Source organism: Balearica regulorum, chromosome 9 (genome assembly GCF_011004875.1).
Source record: "Balearica regulorum gibbericeps isolate bBalReg1 chromosome 9, bBalReg1.pri, whole genome shotgun sequence".
In the NCBI taxonomy this organism is placed as follows: Eukaryota; Metazoa; Chordata; class Aves; order Gruiformes; family Gruidae; genus Balearica; species Balearica regulorum.
In genome coordinates, this window is record NC_046192.1 from 900624 (window position 1) to 917575 (window position 16952).

At 53.7% G+C, this 16952-nt stretch overlaps 2 protein-coding genes and 1 long non-coding RNA gene across 5 annotated transcripts; 2 read left to right on the plus strand and 1 right to left on the minus strand.

Moving 5' to 3' along the window:
- The first annotated feature begins 658 nt into the window (after positions 1-658).
- On the plus strand, positions 659-3418 carry LOC142602877 (uncharacterized). 2 transcript variants are annotated; one of them, XR_012836691.1, is made up of 4 exons: positions 659-1827; positions 1930-2105; positions 2223-2293; positions 2425-3418. It is a non-coding gene; the product is annotated as an uncharacterized LOC142602877 (long non-coding RNA). The 2 variants fall into 2 exon arrangements; XR_012836690.1 differs by having other exon boundaries at positions 659-2105.
- Positions 3419-4796: 1378 nt separating this feature from the next.
- On the plus strand, positions 4797-10063 carry NRROS (negative regulator of reactive oxygen species). Of its 2 annotated transcripts, XM_075760691.1 has the most exons (4): positions 4798-5562; positions 6278-6391; positions 7014-7137; positions 7379-10063. In XM_075760691.1, the coding sequence occupies exons 3-4, from the start codon at positions 7030-7032 to the stop codon at positions 9344-9346; spliced, it is 2076 nt and encodes a 691-aa protein (XP_075616806.1). In that variant the 5' UTR covers positions 4798-5562; positions 6278-6391; positions 7014-7029; the 3' UTR covers positions 9347-10063. The 2 variants fall into 2 exon arrangements, with proteins under 2 accessions (XP_010309545.1, XP_075616806.1); XM_010311243.2 differs by lacking the exon at positions 6278-6391 and having other exon boundaries at positions 4797-5562.
- Positions 10064-13019: 2956 nt separating this feature from the next.
- CEP19 (centrosomal protein 19) lies at positions 13020-16930 on the minus strand. The gene is made up of 3 exons (XM_075760692.1): positions 16842-16930; positions 14099-14297; positions 13020-13796 (listed from the first exon to the last, which is right to left on the minus strand). The coding sequence occupies exons 2-3, from the start codon at positions 14226-14228 to the stop codon at positions 13435-13437; spliced, it is 492 nt and encodes a 163-aa protein (XP_075616807.1). The 5' UTR covers positions 14229-14297; positions 16842-16930; the 3' UTR covers positions 13020-13434.
- Between the last annotated feature and the right edge of the window lie 22 nt (positions 16931-16952).

Here is a 16952-nt window from a genome sequence, read left to right on the forward strand (position 1 = left end):
TGAAACCCACCTTGAGAAGAGCTGCCTGTGAGCTAAGGCTGCGAAGCAGAGCTGTTGGCTCTCCTGGCCAGGGGAGAAAGCTGGGTGGGACAGGCTTAGCTCTGTAAGGAGCTGAGGGAGTTTCACTTCCCTTCACGTTAATGACACAATTACTCACTTCTCTTAAGCGGAATGGCAGCAGGAAGGGAGTACGTGTGACTACAGATGGGAGTCGTTTTTCTCGCCGTAATTTGCATTGCTGAATGATGTCACGGCAGTGACTTGTCCATACCTTCTCCTCCTGGTGACTTAGAGCCTCCAGTCCCGACAGTTTTACACTAAAAACTTTGGTGAATGTGCTGGAGTAGATGGGTCAGGGGTTTTTATTGCTTTTAATGGTTTATTTTATTGTAAGAAACTGACAATTTATCCACATCTGGCAACCCTGTGGGGAAAACTTGGGCAACGCTTTCAGGTCCAGGTGCAACCAAAGACCAAACTGTAGATGTAAGCAACCTGGTCGTGGGGTTTTCCAGCTTTTGAGGAGATCTAGGAGGAAAGATCAGTTGTCTTCTCTGGCTTTGGGCACTTGCGCGTCCTGCAGGTGCATTGCAAGCAGTTCTCTAGAGCACCTGGACTTCCAGTAGTGTCTGTCTCTGATCTTGAGTTGCTACAGAAATCCAAGGCTCTGCTACTTCAACATCTGATGCATCCCGCTGCGTGCTCTGCTCCGAAGACCTCGTGTTCTGGATGCTCTTCCGCCCTCTGAGGAGGTTCGTTTTGGCGTGGTGGTGGATCCCTGGCGCAGACCTCAAACCCCCGGCCCGGGACAGGCGGGTGGGTGAAGGCTACGAGAGGCAGCAGGAGCCTGGCCGCAGGGTGGGCTCGGCCGCGTGTGCGGGCGAGCAGAGGGGGAAATGAGATCACTTCTGTGGCTCTCCCTTTTGCGGCCCACTTCCTCCTCATTTACATCTTGCACGCTGTCAGATGTGGGAGAAGGAAGAGCGGTGACCGCAGGGACGGAGCTGCCCAGGCTGGACCTGCCTGCAGGAGGGGGACCGGCGTGCAGCCTCACCCCCCAGCACGGGGTGCGGGAAGCGGCTGTGGCTGAGCTGCTGACCAGCTCCCCTCTGCCCTTCCCGCGCGGCGCTGCGCTCTCAGAAACGTGGTTTTGCTCTCTACTAAGACCTATTTCTGCCTTTTTTCTGAGCCCCATAGAGGATATTGCACCTTTTAGAAATTAAAGGGTCAAAGCGGGGGGATCCTCTATGAAAATCGTTGCTGTGGGGCTCCTGAATGGTGTCTGGGTCCTCGATAAAGTGTCCTCCGAGCCCAAAGGCATCATTTTCCCACCTGGTTCCCTGCGGGCTCGTTGCACGTTTTCAGTCTGGTGGGGTTATTTCCTTCCCCCTCCTCCCTGAGCTCATGCAGCCCCGGTGTCTGCAGGTGTCAGCAAGCAGCGTGTCGCCGCGAAGGCAAGCGAGTGAACCCTGCGCTCCGCTCAGAACAACCCAGAATTAATTCTGCGTTCAAAGACGACGACGACTTCTTTCCATCAGAAAACCTGGCAAGGGCTCGGAGAATCCTGACGGCTGAAAATTGGGGGGAGCAAAGGGGAGCTTGGTCGAGGATAAACGGGTAATCGTAGAGCGAGAGCCAGCCAGGAGCGTGGGCTGCCGCGAGGGGAGCGGGAGTGGGGTGTGGAGTCGGCCCGGAGGAGGATGCTCTCGCTGCGGGGTTTTCCCGGGCACACGAGCTGCTGCGAAACCGGAGCCTGGAGCTTTAGTTTAGAGACTGATGTCAGTGCTTGCACGTGTGTTTCCTCGGCAGAAGACCGAGCGTGGCTAGGTAAACAATCAAGCAGGTTGTTTGGCTACAACTGGGGGGGGAAAGGAGATTTTGAAGCTGATTATAGACTGCTGATTTTTATCTCTTGGTTTCCCCTGCAAGAAATACGCTGGAGGGAAGCTGTGCTGCTTGCAGAGCTCCAGCTGCAGCGCTGGGGCTGTGGAGGTGCCCGTGCTTGTTTGCGTACATGGATGCATCCACGCCATCCTGGGATGGACACGGCCTTCGCTGTTCCCTGGGGATAAACTGAGTGGATTCCTGTCCAGAAATTCAGCCAGGTGAACTTCTGTAGCTTAAAGCTCAGCCGTCCAGCTGGCCAGTTTAGCTTTTCCCTTTAGGCTATGTAACAACTGATCGTGTTTTCTTTTTGATGTTCATGGTTCATCTTAAATTAGAGGCAACTACCGCTACCGGCAGCTTCTGAGATACATTAGAACTTCAGCTTCCCTCGTTTTATCCGGAGCGGGTGATTAAATTAAATAACTTTGTCATTCGTGTCATTTTGAAAACGTTCGTGCTGCCTGTGCACACGTCAGCCAAGCAGCAAATTTGATGTGGGTTTTTAAAGATAAAATTTGGATTTTCTTTCATTTCCAGAGTCGTCGCTGACCGCAGTACCTGGGAATGAACAACTGGAGGGAGATGCTGGTCTTCACCCTGCGGCCGCTCCTCCCTGAGATCCAACACGCGAGATGCTGCTGCGACGGGGTCAGTCGCTCCAGCCTACCTAACTTTTTCTGCAATGCAGGTTACGGTTTCCCCTGAGCTGGCGATTGTAACGTTTCTGTAGGTATTTATCTAACTAAGCCTTCCCAGAGCAGCTGGTTCTTCTCTCCGTCTCTTTTTCCCTCTGCAGGGGCGCTCTCTGTGTCTTCTCCTTGTCGGGCAAAATGCTGGAGAGCGAGCAGAGCCGGAGGCTTCCCGGGAACTCTTTGCTCCGTCCTGCCTTGCGGAACAACTTGTTTAATTCTCTCCAGTTCTCCGTCGCGGCGGGAGTAGAGGAAGCCCGTGGAGAAACATTTCTGTTTGCTTTGCCCCAACTCTTCGGAGGTCCTGCTGGTGCGTGAACCGGGAGTGACCTTTCTCTTGGTGCTTCCACTCGGGACGAAATCACATTTCCTGCAGGAAAACAAGGGGCACGCCGAGGCGCAGCGATGGGGTTGCTGTTTTCTGTTCCAGTTTCTCCTTTCCCTGTGCTGGGAGCAGCAGTTCAGGGGCAACCGGGCAGCTGCCTTCTCGTTCCAACTTTTCTCTTGGTTTGTGCTTGAGAATTTGCGGATTGTTAAGGGAAAAAGATGGTTTGGAGGGAAGAGTTGGTGGGAGGAATGGAGGAAGCTCACTGGGTGTAAAACTATATGGGGATTCCCGGTCCTCTCCTACAGCTGCAGGAATTGCAGCTGCGTGCGTGGACGCTGCTCCGAGTGGCTGAATGTCCTTCAATTTAATCCACGTGTGTCATTGAGCTGGATTGGAGCTTCATGAAGAGCTGACCAGACCAGCAGCTCCTGGCAGCTCAATCCCTATACCTTTACTGTGCTGATATTCAAAAACAAATTAAAAACCCCCTCAACGCACAGAGCCAGTCCTTACGGGGAAGGCTAGGTGGGGGGCATGATGCTGCTTGAGAGGAAGAGGAGGGGAACAAGCAGCAGCTTCGGGACGTTTTCAAAACCATCTGGCTGCAGGATGTGGGGAAAGTGTGAAATGCAGCGCTGCTGCCAGCTGCCCCAGTGCGGAGTCGGCGGCCGCTCTGCGGGGAGCAGCCCTGGTGTGCGGCTGCTTTCTGAGGAGGACAGGGTGGGTGAAACACGGTCGGGCGGCGCGAGGGCTCCGCCGATCCTTCGGGCATCACCTTTGGTAGCAGCGCACGAAGGAATCTCATCGGAAGGTCTCCCAGGAGCCGCCGGATCACCCAAGAGCAGGGTAAGATTGCAGGCGAGGATGCTCAAGTTCTACGGCTTCAGGACTTCCTGGCCCTGGGGTGAATGTCTGCTGGCTCCTCCCTTTCCAAGCATCAGATGAGGGGGTTTGGTGCGGGTTGGGCTGGTGGCAGGGTTTTGGGGATGAGGAGTGGGTTTGTAATCGCCAACCAGTGTCAGCCCTTCGTGTGACCTCGAGCAGCGCTATGGGAATTTTGCCCCACTGCGGAGGTTCTGCCATCTGCCCCGGTTCACTTGGATGAGGAGTGCTTCTCTCTTTTCCTTCTTGATTTTTATACTTCAAACTTCCTTGAAAATGGAGGAAATGAAACCACAGGGCTTTTTCGTGAGTGACATGGGAGAGCTCAGTCTCCTTCCAGAGAAGAAATTAAATTTAGGGTGAAGGCAGAAAAATATCTCACTGGTCATTTCTGCTGGCTGCAGGAATTTGGGGGCCGCTTGGTCTGGTGGGTGGGGGTGACCCAGGCTGTCACGTCCCTTGGTGGGGGCTTGGTGTGCCGCCATGAAACGGTTCATCTCCCAACTGCTGCAGAAGGTCCCGCCGGTGCCTGGGACGCAGAGCAGAGACGTTGCAGGGCGATACCTGCTGATCCCACTGCGCAGGGTCCTGTCGTGTGGCTGAACCCTTTCTCGAGAGTTTTGAAGCCTTTTGCAGTTGGGTAAATCCAGGCAAACTGTTTTCCCCCTCAGTGGATGGATTTGCTGAGGATCTGGGGGTTCATGAGGATCCCAGGAGAGCAGGGGATATGAGGTGGGGAGATGGAGAGCAGGGGTGGATGGGGGTGAGGAAGAAGAGGGCCTCTCTGTTCATATTGCCTTGGTAAGGTGGATTTTTTGTCTCTGCCTTGGCAGTTGTGGGAAAAGCCATTTGTGCAGACTTTCACGTGAGGATCAGCACTTGGGAGGTCCCTGCATCCAAATGGGTCTCACTCGCAACCCTGGGTGCTGGGTTTGCCGAAATCCCGAGCAGCCCCAGGAGACCCAAAGGTCTGTGGGCGGTGGGATCCGAGCATCCCGAATCTCACCTAGGCAGGGCGAGGGTCTGGGCGCTGGTGTCCCAAAGCATCTGGGGACATCTCAACGTCCGGGGACACGTTCAACCCGCACTTGGGATGCGACGGGAAATAACAGCACCTTCTTCTTCCCCCGCGGGAAGCGCATCCCTTGGCTCCTGCTGAAGCCCCTGAGATGGGCGCTGGAGGCAAGCAAGGGACTAGAGGGATGACGTGGGAAGAGGTGCCGTGCAGGGGAGCACTGCCCGGCCGGTGGCTTTTCTCCAGCGCGGCAGGGTCGGTGGATGGCTCCGCAGGCAAGAAACACCCCCCGGGGTCACCGGCTCTGCTGCCTAAAACCCTCGCAGGGGTTTTGCTGCTGGAGCTGTGCAGAAGAGTCACGGTGCAAGGGTTGTCCCCAGTGCTGGCTTCTCCCCGGGAGCAGCGGGAGAGCCAGGAGCTGCACGACCCTGGGTGGGGGCCGGTTCCCCCGGCATCCCCCTCCCTGCCCACCCGGCCCCCGCGGTTCCTCCTTGCTGGGGAGCTGTTTGTGAGTGCATGACCCGGGTTGTAAGTGCTGAGATCAGTAAGCGAAGTGCCTGGCCGCGCTCGCTGCCTCCATGTGACTGCAGTTTCCGTTAGCTCCTTCCGCAAAGGCTATATTGGTGCTAAGCGAGAAAACGGGTGGGAGAGAAACCCAGCGGGTTGCACCTACCCTTGGCCACAAGAGCCCCCTGAGCGCAGCCGGAGGGGCCGCCGGCTGCAGGATGAGTTGCAGCAAACCCTGCGCGCCGCCTCACGCGGTGAGTACCCCAATACCTTTGCTGGGGAACAAAACTCCCGTTGGGGGTTTTTGGGGAGCGCCCCCCTCACCAGCTTGAAGACCCAGCGACCGTACCACACTTGTGCCCACGTTCACAAGAGCCGTGGCTGCGTGGGCCGGCGCACCGTGGGGAGCACCCCGGGTGCTCCTAGATCTCTTGCATGTGGGCTCCTCTGTGGGACTGCGGGCAGGGGTTTCCTGCCCATGCTGCTGCCTGCTCTCCTGGCCGGGCAGGCGCCATCCCTGCAGCCCCGGGGAGGAGTGTGGGAGGATGGAGGCTCTTCTCGGCGCTGGGGGAGGCCAGCTCTGGGTGGCAAAGACAGGCTGAGCTGGGTGAAGGAAAGCGTGAGCTTCTGCGGAGGGCTTCAGGGGCTGAAGGTGAGCTGGAGGCAAAGCCCTCGTTTTTTTGGGTGCAGCAAGGACACAGCAGGGTTCCTCTGCTGCCACCGTGCCTGGGCATGAGGCGTGGCTGGAGACCGAGGGCTTGGGTGGGCGCAAGCTGCTGTGTGCATCAGCTCCAGCCTGCGGGAGGGGGGCTTCCTCTCCATCCCCACCAGAGTAATTAATGCCGCTTTGGTAAGACATTGTCTTCCCGCTTTTGGCTGCCCCAAGGAAGGAGACAACCCAACTCCCTCTGTGCTGCGAGGCTCCGGCTACCCGGGCTGCCAAAAATAACCCACCATTTCTTCTTCAAGCGCTGGCAGTTATGAAAACGCCGCTTGCCGAGCCCTCGCCGAGACCTCGCTGCTCATTTGCCTGAGGTTCAGCTTTTCCCCAGATGCAAATGCCGTCAGCTCCGGTTCCACCAAGTTAGTAAGGGGGCACCTCACGCTGGAGAGCCTCTGCTTCCCCGGGAGGGTCTCCGGCAGGGTGCTGGTGGGGGGCTCGGCAGCGGCTGGGTCGGTGTCCCCCAGGGGAGCGTGTGGTGCTGGAGAGGGGGGACGGGAGCCCTGGCACGGGGGGAGCCTCTGCTCGAGGGCTGCAGTTCACTGGTGTTTGCGAGCAGCTGTGCAGCAATGACGGTGCCTTTCCCACGTGTGCTGCCCTGCACGGGGACCGGGCCGTCACCCCCCCATCCCTTGCCTTCCCCTGCCCCCCAGGCTCTCTTTGGTGGACCCCCACGAGGGCTCCTGCTGGGGTGGGCGGGCTCCGTGCTGGGGCTCTTTCTTTGCCATTTCTCTGTGGCCAGCTTGTGGTGGCCCAGGTCTTGTGGGGCATAGTGGCCACTGCTACGGTGTGTTGGGAGCCCATCACCTCTGGGTGCTGCTGGGGGCAATGATGGGAGCTGTGCGCCCGTCTGCAGGCAGCAGCCGTGGGCAGGAGGCCGGCCGTGTGCAAGGATCACCACTGCCATGATGGGCCCCCTGGGAAAACCTTTCGGGAAGAGGGGTCTGCAGCTTTTGACCTTCTCACCTGTCTCCATCTCCACAGGAGTGCCGCCGCTGAGATGGAGGCCCCGCTCCCTGGCATCTCCCTGCTTCTGGTCCTCCTGGCAGCGGGATGGGGAAGCGGGGCGGTCGCAGCCTGGGCAACATCTCCTGGTGGCTGTGAGCTCGTAAGTCCTCTCTTGCAAACCCTCACCCTTCTGATTGCTTGGTCCTGCCCAGCAAAGCCCAAGTATCTCCAGACCTTCCCTCTCCCGGCTACAGGCTTAGCTAAGGAGTGGACTGGGGTGCCAAGGCTCTAAGCATAGAGCCACTTCCTCGTCCTCACTCTGCTCCCCAAACTTCTCCCTTGTCTTCTCCCCGCATCTCCCGTCTCTCAGAGCAGCGTTACTTATCCACTTCATGCTTTAGGTACAGAGCACCACAGACTGCACTGGGAGGTGGTTCAGCTCCGTCCCAGGAAATCTTCGAGGCGATACTGAGGAGCTGTTGCTTGATGACAACACTGTCCAAGTCCTGGGAAACACCTCTCTGCTCTCATACCACCAGCTGCGGCATCTCAGCTTGACCAAGAACCGGCTGGAGCTCATCGAGCCTGGCACCTTCCTCAGCAGCCAAGGCCTTCACGTGCTCTCCCTGGCAGACAACCTCCTCTTCACCAACTACTCGCTGACAGCAGCTGCTCTTTCTGTTCTGCCAGCCTTGAGGATGCTGGATCTAGCTGGAAACCGCCTCACTGAGGACATGGTATCCGTTTTGGTCTGGAACCTGTCCTCCTTGGAGTCCTTGTCAGTGGCCAGGAACATCATCATGAGGCTGGACTCATCCGTCTTCACGAACCTGACGCAGCTCTTGGAGCTTAACCTGGAGAAGAACTACATCTTTGAGATTGACCAGGCTTTCGAAGGGCTGCAGAGGCTGCAAAGGCTCAACATAGCTTACAACTACCTCCCCTGTGTAGTGGAGTTTGGCCTGACCCAGCTCAGGGTGCTCAACGTCAGCAACAACGTCATCGAGTGGTTCCTGGCTGTGGAAAGCGATGACCTCTTTGAACTGGAGGTGCTGGACCTATCCCACAACCGCCTTCTCTTCTTCCCCTTGCTGCCCCGGCAGAGCAAGCTGCACTCTCTGCTGCTGAAGGACAATCAGCTGAGCTTCTACCAGCGCCTCCCCAACGGCACATCCCTGGCGGACGTCACGGTGCAGTTCCTGCTCATTGATGGCAACTCCACCACCATCACAAGGGTCAGCCTCTGGGACGAGATCTGCAATAGCAACCTCTCCTCCCTGCGCCTCCTCGACATGAGCCAGAACCAGGTCTGGTACCTGCCGGAGGGCTTCCTGGCCCAGATGCCCTCCCTCACCCACCTGAAGCTCAACCAGAACTGCCTGGAGGTGTTTCACCTCTCGGAGGGGGGTCCCTTAGCCATGCTGACGGAGCTCGACCTCAGCCAGAACCAGCTGGCGGAGCTGGAGGCGGAGGTGGGCGCTGGGGACATTCTGCCCAACCTGCAGCTCTTCAACCTCAGCACCAACAGGCTGCGGGCGCTTCCTCCTGGGGTTTTCACCTACACCAGGAAGATCGCTACCGTGGACCTCAGCCGCAACCGGGTTGACCTCTGTCCCCAGCCAGCCGTTGCAGGCCAGGTGGAGAGTCCCCCTTGTGTGGACATCAGGGGTGTGGAGACCTTGACTCATCTCTCCTTGGCCGGCTGTGGTCTGCAGGGACTGGGTGGCCACCCCTTCCAGGGAACACCGCTGATGCATTTGGACCTCTCCAACAACCATCAGGCACTGTCCAGGGACCTGGGATGGCTGCAGGACCTTGCTCTGACGCTGAGGGTGTTGTCTCTGAGGAACACCAGCCTCTCCTCCACCGCGGTGGACTTCTCTGCCTTTAACAGCCTCGTGCGCTTGGACCTTTCGGGGAACTCCTTGACCGTCCTCCCTACCTCGCTGGGCGTCCTGAAGCTGCACAGCCTGGACCTGCGGGACAATTGCCTCCCGGCTCTGCCGTCAGATGTCGCGCGGATGCCCCTCGGGAAGAGCCTGCGGGAGGTCTACCTCAGCCGAAACCCCTACAACTGCTGCACGCTGGGCTGGTGGGACGCCCTGCAGCGGGTTGAGGGGTTGCACATCCCCGATGGGCAGGAGGTGACCTGCAGCTACGCCTCCCGCACGCTGAGCCCCAGGGCGCTGCCCGAGCCCGTCCTGCGGAGCTGCCGCTGGCAGACGGCCGACCTGGCGCTCCTCTACCTGGTGCTGGCTTTGCCCACCTGCCTGACGCTCCTGGTGGCCTTCGCTGTCGTCTTCCTCACACTCAAGCAAAAGCTGCTGAAAATGGTGAAAAGCCGGTGCGGGGTGTCCAGCCCTTACTGATGGCTGAGGAGGAGGAGGAGGAAGGGCTCGGGAACAGTGAACGTGAGCAGATTGTCAGGATTACAGGCGGTAATCCCTCCGAGGTGGGTGAGATGGAGACTTGCTGGATTAGAGGACCAGGGGGTGCTGGGAGAGCTGCTGTTCCTGTTACGGATGCCCTACGGATACCCGATGGGCTGTGGCTGGTGATGGAGCCTGGGGCCATGCTGGGCATCCCCAAGGGACACATCTTCAGCAGAAACCTCCAGCTGATGTTGGCGAGAGCCAAGCAGACGTGACACTGAACACCTCTTGGCCAAAGGGGCACAGACAGTTGCCCCCCAGGGCTGTTTTTTGCCCCTGTTCAGGCAGTTCCTTTTATTTATTCATTCCCGTAGCCAACTCTGCTGCAAAACATCGTCCAGCTCTGCACCCAGCCTCCATGAATTGCCTCGGGCCGGAGCAAGCATCACCTGGGCACTGCAGAGAAGGGCCTCCGTGGCTGCGGCTTCCCGTGCCGCTCTTGCTGGCACGGGCAAACCTGCAGGCAGCCCTGGGTGTGCGCCCGTGTGCGTGTGCTGATAAGACAAGTACTGTCAGCACGGCTGAAAAACACGTTTTGGGGTGTTGTTGCTTGATCAAGTCACAGTCCTGGCTAGACGAGCCCATTAAAAATAGCCCAAGTTGCAATGATGTAAAATATTGACTAAAAGACATGAGAATAAATTATATCAGTGGTAGTATTTCATCATCAATTTCTTTTCCTCCAGCAACTGCTGGATTAAACAGATGCAAAGAAGAAAAAACCAAGAGAAAGCCTTCCTTCTTGTTGCGCAAGCCCTGCTCTTGTGGGCTGTTGGGTCTGTCAGCGTTGGGGGGTTTCCTCCACCCAGCCCCGGTCGCAGCATGTACCAGCTCTCCCAAACCAGCAGCGCGCTACCTGGGGAAGTGTCGCTTTGTTCCTCGGAAGGTCACTGTGTGTGGAAACGAGAAGTGATGGCGGTTGGTGCTAACTCAAAAGCCCTGCTGAGAACCAGAGCAGCTTCGTTCCTGCGGCACTGTCGGGATGTCTCCGGTGAAACGCGTGTCTGAGTTGGACGGGAAGGCGGGGTGGGGGGAAGAAAGTCGTGGTGCCAGTGTGGGCATGATGGAGGCTTGTCCTTGCCTGGACTCGGCAGGGTGATGCAGGGTGTGCTGGGGACTCGAGCCCCTGCAGCCAGCCCAGCCGTCACTCCGTCCTTGTCCTGGGAGGTGGTGGAGGGAGATGCCGGAGACTGGCATGGGGCCGGGAGTGATGCCGGGGGCCAGCGCAGGCAGGCGCGGGCAGCGGGAGCCAAGGCTGGCAGTGGGGCCAGCAGGGCAGCAGCCTCCCCAGCACAGGCGTGGAGACGAGGACCGGGGGTCATTGATGAGCCTCGCGTGGCCGACTGCCGTGTCCGGCTGGGAAAAAACAGTGTAGGTCGGACCACGCTGGACCACCTGGCAGCACTGCTGGGGCCAAGCGCTGGCAAGGCTCTGGAAACCCAGCTGTCAAATCTGTCTCAGAAAACAGCTTCTCTCTGGCCCTATTTTAGACCAAAATAGCCAAAACCAAAACAGGCCCCAGCTGGGGAATCCCTCAACCTATTTCAGCCGTTCTTTTGCCCATAAGCCACACGCCTGAGGGACAACAGCGACCTATAAATACGTCCCTGCAATGGTCTCCGGTGGGTCTGCGCCAGCACCAGGTACTGCAGCCGCGTTTCAGTGTGTCCCCGCTGGTCAGGAGCCCCTGAGAGCACCCCCCTCCCTGGGACCACTTCTCCCCTGCTGTGGGTGCCAGGTCTGGCCTCAGAGGGTGGATATGTCGCATCCCCCGCCGCCGTGGGTCTGCTGCTTCTCCTTTTGGTGGGGCGATGTGGGGTGCACAGGTGCCTGGCACTGCCTGGGTTGTGGATAAAAAGTGGGTGTTCTTGCTCTTATTGAGCCGATGTGGGGGATACTCAACACTCCTCCATCATGGGAGGTAGCAGCAGCTTTGCCCAGGCACAGGGGCACGGTGCCGGGAAAGCCGAGGCTCACCCAGAGCTGGGACCTGCAAGGGATGTCAGGGCAACGAGATGAGCTTCCACTCTTAGAGCTGCTGTTCATCTTCACAAGGTCACAGAGATCAGGGGAGGTCCTCAGTGACTGGAGAAAGGCAAATGTCTCACACATCTTCAGTAACAGTCAAAAGGACATCTTGGGGAGCAACAGGGCGGCCACCCTCATGTTGGGAAAACCCTGGAGTGTGCTTTCTTGGAGCACGTTTCTAGAAGAGGGTGGCTGGGAGCAGTCAGCGTGGATCAACCATGGGTAAGTCATACCTGAGCAACCTGTGTGCCTCTCACGATGACACGGCTGGGTTTGTGGGCAAGGGGAGAGCGGTGGGTGCCATTGACCTCAACTTCAGCAAGGCTTTCAATACTATGTCCCAAAATGTTCTTGCATCCAAGTGAGGATGTTGTGGTCTGGATAGCTGGGCAACCAGCTAGGTAAAAAACAGTTGGGTGATCAGAGAAAGGCCTGTGCCGGAGATCTACACACCCGTTTGGGGGTGGAAGAGCTGAGTCAGGCTTTATTTTTTTCAGTTTTTGGCAGATGAGGCATTGGCTTCCATTTCCCTTCTGAACTGAAGACTCCCTTAGAGAAACATAAGCTCACTCATCTTCTCCAGTGATGACAAAGTACAGTGGTTTAACTGACACTCCGTTCAGATTTTTCACAGAACTGGCTCTATCATTTCGATGTGTAGGAGGAGAGCTCTTCCAAACCCCAGCTTCTGCACTATGATACGATGTCTTATTGACAGAATTGACAGGCTTTAATTAATTTGTGGTTGCAGGGAGGAGGACAGGAAATAAATTGGTCTTGGAGGCACTTTACAACTCTTCTTAGTTACCTCAGGCACGAGTTTGTTGAGGCCACTCAGCTCAAGGTGAAGGCCCATCCCATTCACAGCCCTCACAAGCCACTCAGATTCAGAAAGCCAAAACCTGGGAAGCTTTTGGAGTCACATAATTTTCTAAAGAATCCTAAACTTAGGCTTCTAATTCTTACCAGAGAGCAGGACTTGGCTAGTACAAACCAGCTGAGGTAGCCAGTGGGATTTAAAACTTCAGCGGGATAAGTAAAATAATCGTTTGCAGAGATTAAGTTCTCAGTGACCATCAAAACACTACGTGGAGGACCTTTTGCTGTAGCTTTGTCACCTTAGGTTCTCCCCTAGAACTATTTCGAGGGAGCTGGGAACTGTAGTCTGATGAGGCAGCAGGGGTAAAGGTTTTGTTTCACTCTAAAACCACCTTCAGCCTTTGTGAACTTCTAACACATGACTTTTTTTCGGATAGTTTAAGCGCATTTTCCCAGAACTGCGCACTCACTGAGAAAGCATCATCTAGTAGTACAAGGAAGCAAAACACCTCACTTCATCAGTTTGAAATCGCTGTAGTTTCAAAAATACCTTCAAGACTAACTTACTTTCTAGATGTTCTGTTTCTTAAATAAATACAAGGATTTATATTTGTGTAATCCAAAGCTGGTGATTTAAGCATCGCTCAGGAAACGTGAAAGTAATATTCTCAACGCAATGTTGATTCACCCAGAAAGACTAGGATATATTTAACATTCCAACAAGTAATAATAAATACTACACGTATGCAATAAAGCTTTAGCATTGCTTTCAACACATAAATATTTAATGCTTCATTTTCAGATGAAGCTGAATAGAAATCACAGCAAGGCAGGCTGGTAGAGTTTTCGGCCAAAGCTGACGGAAAAGTAAACGAATGAAAGAGTAAATAATTTAAAATTATTTAGGCACTCGTACATAGGAAAAGACTAAAAACACCCAATAAGTTCAGCTGCCCAATTTCCATTTCGTCAAGTCTGGCTTCTTAAACAAAATTCACTTAAACCTGGAATCCGCTGTAGCACCTTAGGCCTTGGATTCTCCGTAGCCAATGTAATAATGTGCACCAATGGCACGAACTGAAAACGATGCAGCAGAATACGTACGCTGACATCATTCTCTCTGTTAGGACTGCGAGATCTGTCAATGAATTGCTCATCCAAGACATCTTTGTCTGGAATCAGATTTCTTCACCTGACTCCACGTCCCAGCCACAGGACTCAAGCTGCTCATCCTGTGGAAACTCAACCTCAATGTCGTAGACAAAATCTGGGTCGTCCTTCTTCTTCCTGTTCTTTTCGAAGAGCTCATCCATGATGCTCTTCCTTTTGGCTAGTTCCTTGTCATCTAGTTTGTTCATATCCTCCTCAGGATCAATGGTCTCTTCCTGCCGAAATTTTTCCAAACTTTCGGCCAGGCTCTCTCCTCCCAGGTGACCTTTCAGCAAACTGTACAGCTTCTGTAGCTGACGCAGCGAGACCCCTTCTAGGTAAGCCTTGTGCCGAGGGTTATTCTTCAGCTGCTCAGCAGCCAAGCCGCAGTCTAAAGAGAGAGCCACCGTGAAGAGTTACAGCTGCAAGCAAATCTCTTCCCCTAAACAGATCCTCTTCTCCCAAACCCTCACACGTGAGACCTCCAGACTTAGCAGAGCCACTGCTCAGGTTAAGATGTAGCCCTGGGCTCCTCGGGGGGTGACAGCGTTACCCCAAAACAACCCCTCTTTGCACTCCCTGCATGCCAGTGAGAAGCTACCCGGCAGTTACTAAAAATGCTGTTACCAACTATCTGTTCCTCTCACCGTGTGCAGAGAGGACTTGGGGAATGCTGCAAGTAACACACCACACCTGAGAACTTGGAGAAATTTCTGACAGGCATGATGCGCTGGCGAGTCTTGTCCTTGTTGTCTTCTTTGTAGATCAGGATAATGGATGGAGGCTGAAAGCAGACCCCGCACTTCTTTGCGATGTATGTCATTACAGTTCTTGCCGCTGGCTCAAGCGTGGTCAGTTTTATCAGAGGTGTGCTCAGCAATGTCAAAGCTCACTGAAAAACAGGAAAAGAAAAAAGGGAAAGAAAGTATGAACATCTCTCGTTACTGTTCCTTTTAGCAGGGTTAGAGTGGCCCAAGTTCAGCCAAAACACGCAGCCATAGCGTAAGTGTCCCCGATTTCAGTGGAAGCTGAACACGTCTCTGCGTGCTCTGTGAGCCGGGGGCCAGGCGCAGTGACTCCCAACTGCTGGTTTACACCTTTGTCCCTACTTGGGCTTTGAATCAGAATTACGTATCGCACACAAGTTAATGTTTTGGTCTACCAGCTAAGTACTGCACAGTGAAATGATACCAAAAGGATGTGGGTTTTTTTAATATTTATTCATTTTGAAAGTGAAAATGTCATAAAACCGTAAATCAATGTATTATAGTTTCTTCACAAACAACATTTGCCACATATTGTATCCATTGCTCTGGAAAGCAAGGAATTGTTTACCCACCAAACCCCTTCCTGCTCTAAGCACCAGGCTTTTAACTTCATATCGCCTGACAGTTCATATGAAAGCTCCAGCTGTGACTTCAGGGAGAATCCTTTTTTTTTCAGTAAAGATATAATGATATATTTCTGCTGTAGGCTTATTCGAGCATATTTGAAAAAAAATCTTCAGAAAAATGCAGCTAAAATGGAAATTTGAAACATCTTGGAACCTCGCTCAAAGAGCTTCTACAAAATTAAATCTGAATGACGCAATAAGGAAAAGACAGAATTCTATTACACTTATTTGTCTATTATACATATTGGCTTTGAAAAGATACAAATTGATTGATATGAATCAAATTTCCTTTATTCGCCTTTCTTTCACAAACCTGGGGATGTCATATTCCTTATTTCACATGGTAAGGGATAACTTTGCACCCATAATGTGACTGGAATTCCTTATTTTTTTTTTAAGATTTGAAGAGGAGCGATACCTAGTCAGTTTTTGTAAAGCTTTCTTACAGTTTCTTATAGTGGCATACCTATAACCGATGGCAGATGGGATAAGGACAGAGAAGAGATTCAGAAATGAAGGACAAAAGTAATTAAACTCCTTATTAGGCGACAATAAAAATATGAATTAATTTTCAAGAGAGGAGATGATGTTGAACTGTTTACTCCTCCTCAAACTAAAATACACCAAAAATGAAACTGAAAAGCTGAGAATTTACAAGTGACAAATGGAAATGCTTTTTACACAGCATATTACCACTGGGAGAGCTTAAACTATAAAAAGTTCATGAAGGTCAAGAACATCTTAAGATTAGAAAATGCTGAGCTCCTGCATGTGTACACGGAGGAACCAGGAGCTTTTGTCATAGTTAAAAGGTGGAGGAAAGGGGTGGCTGGGGAGGGAGCGCTGACTGACCCACTGAATCTGCGGCTGTATTTATACGGGTAGCACAAACATACTGTACACACTAGAATCTCTTTTTAAAGTCAGGGCTAGTAAACTCTCAGGTATCAGTGTGTCAGTCAGGCACTATATAAATGAGGTTAGGAAGCTAATCCGTAACTATCCTTTTTACTCTTTTCTGAAGAATTCTGTCTTGCAACAGGAGAGGGGGAACGTCGGCCTGACGGGTGGTGCCAACTTCTCTTTTTCTGCCTTATCGCGTTTGTCCGTACCCAACATGCTGTCGAGAACTCCTCAGCACCAGCCCTGCCCTTGGCTCCCTCCTCTTTTTAAGTCAGATGAAATATTAGATGAGACTTAAAGATCCAAATCTGCTGCAGATCCTCTTTCCCAGCTTGGTGTGCAGCACTGAATGCACGTGTTTTATTTTTCTTTTGGTTTTAAATAAGTGAAAATATGCCAAACGTGAAGGTTATCTCCTTCTCTGACTACCCTACAGACTGCAGTAAGACAAGGTAAGAAATTATACCCCAAAAATTAATGTCTCCAAATCAAGAAAAATTGCATTAATCTTCAAAAGCTACTTTGAAGTGGAGTTGAAAAGTCTTCCTTCTTTGTTAAAACCCACGTAGGACAGAGTTCAAATTTCCAGCAATGTTCTCAATACTGAAAATGAACTACAGCTGCGCTGCCTTTTGCTTTTACGTAGTTCTACCAGCCGGGCAGAAAAGCAGAAATCTCTCAAGAGCCACTTTCACTATCTCAAAATGAGAAATAATGCTTCAAGCTGAGCTGAAATGGCGTTTTGAAGGGTCACTGACAATCACAAGAGTGGGCCTGAAATAGCAAAGAAATCTTTCAGTGAGGAATACGACCATGAGAAGAAGCCATTCAGATTCGTGTAAATGCGGGGAAAGAGGTTTTGCATCTTCAGGTATCGCAAGCAGAGACCTTCACTACCAGGCGCGAAAGGCTGGTTTCAGTAGCTCTGAAACACAGATAGGTTGAGGTTTTTGCCCTGCCAACTTCTGCGCTGCTGAAGAACTACTTTTGCCGTTAAAAAGCCACTTTTCTATCGCTCGTTGCTGCCAGACGAGCAAACCCTCGGGGTTATGCGCGGTCGAAACCTAAACGTTGAGAGCGAAGGGAAGCGGGGCAGGAGCGGGTTCGTCCTTCCCTCCCCCTCTCGCCCCTTCCCCTCACCTCAGGCGCCGGCGGGACCGGGCAGGAAAGCGCTTCCTCGGTGGCGGCCTGTTCCCGGCGCCGGCCCAGGCCTGGCCCGCTCCACCGGGCCCTCCACCGGGGTGGTTGCCA